We start from the raw sequence: 5000 nt of genomic DNA on the forward strand, positions 1-5000 counted from the left end.
TCCAAAATTGTTTGTCTGTAATAATCATTTAGGTGTTTTTTGGTAAATATCTCCTGATAGACGCTGGCTGCCTGGAACACAGACCTCTGCGTGTTCTGTTTGCTTTTAAACATTGCGACAGCCGTGACCTCTGCCCTTCGCGTCCTTACGTCCACGAGTTTGTACCGTCGTGTGTAACACGATCCGAGTCACAGCACCACAGCGCTGTGTAAACACAAGGTCCCCTGCGATGACACCAGGGCCATCTGTAGGAACTGCAGGAACAGACCAATGCTCATTCATTTCGAGTATCGTGATATTTCTTTAATATCGTTAATAATAAAAGGAGCAAGACAGGTGGATGACAATTGCTGGGAGCCAATCCCTTGCCGTGACTTCAGGCTGGACGTCCTGCACAGGCATGGTGGCATTTCCCCACAGCAGAACACAAGGTCCCCGGGACCACACAAGAGCCCCTCTAAACACTCCACCTACCTGAATTAGTCCAAACCTCAGCGCGTCATTTAAAGTCAGGCATTTCGGTGTCTCCTGTTTGTTTTTCCAAAACTCCATTCATTTACTTTTATCGAGCTCTTTTAAGTCGTCATGAGACACGTGAATTTCTAAACCAATCTGTAAAAAAAGTTGGTTATAGTACAAGGACTCTTTATAGAAAGTTTTCATGGATGTCTCAGATCTCTGCCAAGCACCACACAGTCTTTAAAATGCCTACCTTTCACCTCTCAATTATTCTCATCATTCTCTCCTTCCCAGGGAACTGAAGAATACTGAAGTAAATGGCCGAGCTTCCAAGCCTACGTACTTCAAAACATCAACACAGATGTTCCACTCAATTGCATGTGTAAATTAGTCTTCTGATTAGACTTGGGTAGGACTTGAACGAACAGAGTTTTACCTTAAATGGGTCAACGGGAGACGGCGGAGAAAAACGTCCAAACGGAAAACAATTATTTGGTAGAAATGGCATGTTTGTTTTAAGCCGTGCGTGTGCGCCCCTCGGCTAGATTACTGATGCGCAGAAAGTAAATCTTTGTTTAATGATGGCACCTTTTACAACAAAAACAAGCCTGTCAGGCATCGGAGCTATGAATCAAACCGTTTGTGCACTCTGAAAGGGAGGCTAATGCACAGATTTCTGCCCCCCACACACACACACTCTCTCCCTGGGCAGGAGAGCGATGTTTAAAGGCCACAAGACTTTCCTCCTCTCCACAAGGTTTGGGGAAATGGCAGATATGTCTCCCTCTCTGTCTCTCTCTGCCCCTCTCTTTCCCTCCTTCTATGTTTGGCGCTCGGCTGTAACCTGATCCTCCGTGCGTGGTCCAGAGAATGGTGAGTGAACGGTAAAGTGAAGCTTTATCTCCTGTATGAGGGCAGGTGCCTTTATTAGCAGAGACAGCAGTCAGCTCAGTCGGCCAGGCGGAGAGAGCTGAACGTTATGTAGTCTCCTCAGCCATCGAGCTTATCAGATCAGGGAGAGCCACGGCATTCATCTCCTACTATAAAGAAGTCTTTGAGCGGTGGGTGGTCTTTGTGGGGTAACTGTCCTCTCTGAATTAGACCAAGCCTCCGGCTGGAAACCAGTTCTTGTCACTACCACTGTCCTCGGAATCCTCAGCTGAAAATAACCTCTCTCCTCCTGGCGTGCGGAGAAGATCTCCAGCACCTACCTAACTTTTCACCTCTGAGGCTCAAACTGTGTAGCACGGCAACGATCACGCTCCCATGTCATGTAACACCGAAGTATCCCAGAGCCCCAGACAGCAGAGGCGGCTCAGATAAGGTGGTGCGTGTCCTTCACCGCCTGTCACAGAGCCGTGGAGGAGCTGTCATCGTGGGACAGCAGCAAGAGACAGCTCTGCTTCAGACAGCACTAAGAGACAACTCTGCTCCATTTAGCACTGAGACAGCTCTGCTTCAGACAGCTCCGCGTCAGACACCACTGAGACAGCTCTGCTTCAGTCAGGACTGAGACAGCTCTGCTTCAGACAAACACACACACACACACACACACATTCAGGCCCATCTGGACTGACTGAAACACAAAAGGTTCTCCTCTGGACTGACAACAGCACTCTCCACGTTTTTTCTGAAGATGGACACAAATGCAAGGAATTTCAGCGCCACACAGTTGTTACTTCACACCCTGCAGACAGAGTGTCTAGATAATAACTCCATCTCCGTGACAAATCTGTGATTGCTTGAACGTTGGCATGCTGGCACTTGTTCCAAATGTTTGAGGAAAAGAATGAACTACTGACATAAATAATGACTGAAATAAGCCTAAAAGAGTGTAGGTCTACCATGACAGTGCTGAACAGGAACTGATGCAATCAGGCAGACACTAGAGGTGTGACAACCCTTCACACCATAGTCATGTTTCCTTCCGTCAGAGGGAACATGACAGAATGGTTCTAGAAGATTGTCACATTAGAGGGATTCCTCATGTCAAACCATCATCTGAGGTCTTTCCAAAGGATTCCAAAATTTGCCCCGGTCGTCTCTAAGTGCAACACTCCCAGTGTGATATACTGCCCCCTGCTGTCCCTCATTGCTGGGTGTCAGACTGGGAACACCCCCTGGGAATACCCCCAGCTCCAGCAACTTCATCAGGGTAGGAGAACCTGAACACCACCTAACCCTTCTACAACCCCACCAGGTGAAGACTTACCAGTCGCTCCTTGAAGACCATCTGACGGAGCCATTTGAAGTCCAGCGGTTTGAAGGCAGAGAAGACGAACAGGGAATGGTTCTCATAGCGTTCAGGATACTGGATGGCTCCCTCTGGATAGGTGATGCGCATGGTGGTCTTGGAGCCCACGTCCCTCTCGAAGCCACTGATTGGAGCTTTGTTCAGTCTGAACACCCAAACAATCACTCAAAATCCAGTTCTCCCCCGAGAGGCAGGGGTAACCACATACGAGGCTAGTGGCAAATATTTACATTTACAGCATTTATCTGACGCTTTCATCCAAAGCGACATACAATTATGACTGAGTAGAACATGAGTAATTGAAAGTTAAAGGTCTCGATCGGGGCCCAACAGTGGTGGGACTTGAACTGGCAAACATCTGATTACAAGTCAAGTACCTTAACCAGTGAGCTATGATGAAATTACATACACAATTTATTGTTAAAAATTATAAGAATTTCTGAATACAGTCTCTACATTCTCACCATGCTGTTACTAATGTACCAATCCTGCTGTTCTGAGCACAGGTAACCCCCCCCCCCCCAAAAGGAAGCTTCCAGCTATTAAGTATATACCGTAAGTATATGCTTACTTACCGTATGACCACGTCGTACTCATCGATCTTGGATCCCAGTGACTTGTTTGAGAGTATACCTCCATTTCCAATGATGATGCACCTTTTACAATTCAAGCTGCAAAGTCAAACACAAGCAGGGGACAGTGACATAGGTACAGTTACATAGGTACAGTTACATAGGTACATAGTTACATAGGTACATAGTTACATAGGTACAGTTACATAGGTACATAGTTACATAGGTACATAGTTACATAGGTACAGTTACATAGGTACATAGTTACATAGGTACATAGTTACATAGATACAGTTACATAGGTACATAGTTACATAGGTACATAGTTACATAGGTACAGTTACATAGGTACATAGTTACATAGGTACATAGACAGTTACACAGGGGAGGCCAGTGACAAAGGGGAGAAGTTACACAGCAGAGACTGTTACACTGGGGAGACGTTACACAGGTGAAACAGTTACATAGAGGAGACAGTTACACAGGTGATTGCTGAGGTCACGTCAGGTCACAAGAAAAAGGGTCCGAATGTTGGCAGATTGGTGTGTAGGTTAACTGTCTGAAGGTTGGCGTAGTTTAACTGTCTGAAGGTTGACGTAGTTTAACTGTCTGAAGGTTGACGTAGTTTAACTGTCTGAAGGTTGGTGTAGTTTAACTGTTTGAAGGTTGGTGTGTAGGTTAACTGTCTGAAGGTTGGCGTAGGTTAACTGTCTGAAGGTTGGTGTGTAGGTTAACTGTCTGAAGGTTGGCGTAGGTTAACTGTCTGAAGGTTGGCGTAGGTTAACTGTCTGAAGGTTGGTGTAGGTTAACTGTCTGAAGGTTGGCGTAGTTTAACTGTCTGAAGGTTGGTGTGTAGTTTAACTGTTTGAAGGTAGGTGTAGTTTAACTGTCTGAAGGTTGGTGTAGTTTAACTGTCTGAATGTTAGCATAGGTTAACTGTCTGAAGGTTGGTGTGTAGTTTAACTGTCTGAAGGTTGGCGTAGTTTAACTGTCTGAAGGTAGGTGTAGTTTAACTGTCTGAAGGTTGGTGTGTAGGTTAACTGTCTGAAGGTTGGTGTAGTTTAACTGTCTGAAGGTTGGCGTAGGTTAACTGTCTGAAGGTAGGTGTAGTTTAACTGTCTGAAGGTTGGTGTGTAGGTTAACTGTCTGAAGGTTTGTGTGTAGGTTAACTGTCTGAAGGTTGGCGTAGGTTAACTGTCTGAAGGTTGGCGTAGGTTAACTGTTTGAAGGTTGGTGTGTAGGTTAACTGTCTGAAGGTTGGCATAGTTTAACTGTCTGAAGGTTGGTGTGTAGGTTAACTGTCTGAAGGTTGATGTAGTTTAACTGTCTGAAGGTTGGCGTAGTTTAACTGTCTGAAGGTAGGTGTAGTTTAACTGTCTGAAGGTTGGTGTGTAGGTTAACTGTCTGAAGGTTGGTGTGTAGGTTAACTGTCTGAAGGTTGGTGTGTAGGTTAACTGTCTGAAGGTTGGCATAGTTTAACTGTCTGAAGGTTGGTGTGTAGGTTAACTGTCTGAAGGTTGATGTAGTTTAACTGTCTGAAGGTTGGCGTAGTTTAACTGTCTGAAGGTAGGTGTAGTTTAACTGTCTGAAGGTTGGTGTGTAGGTTAACTGTCTGAAGGTTGGTGTGTAGGTTAACTGTCTGAAGGTTGGCGTAAGTGAACTGTCTGAAGGTTGGCGTAGGTTAACTGTCTGAAAGTTGGTGTGTAGGTTAACTG

At 45.5% G+C, this 5000-nt stretch overlaps 1 protein-coding gene across 8 annotated transcripts in view; it reads right to left on the reverse strand.

Moving 5' to 3' along the window:
- Positions 1-5000, reverse strand: part of st3gal3a (ST3 beta-galactoside alpha-2,3-sialyltransferase 3a) — a 32249-nt gene that overhangs the window by 10599 nt on the left and 16650 nt on the right. For all 8 annotated transcript variants that reach the window (XM_035524701.1, XM_035524698.1, XM_035524703.1 and 5 more), the window contains 2 exons: positions 3289-3384; positions 2672-2858 (listed from right to left, as the gene is read on the reverse strand). In XM_035524701.1, coding sequence (XP_035380594.1) covers positions 2672-2858; positions 3289-3384 — 283 coding nt within the window. The remainder of the gene's footprint in view (positions 1-2671; positions 2859-3288; positions 3385-5000) is intronic.

This window comes from Electrophorus electricus, chromosome 3, assembly GCF_013358815.1.
Source record: "Electrophorus electricus isolate fEleEle1 chromosome 3, fEleEle1.pri, whole genome shotgun sequence".
NCBI classification, from domain to species: domain Eukaryota; kingdom Metazoa; phylum Chordata; class Actinopteri; order Gymnotiformes; family Gymnotidae; genus Electrophorus; species Electrophorus electricus.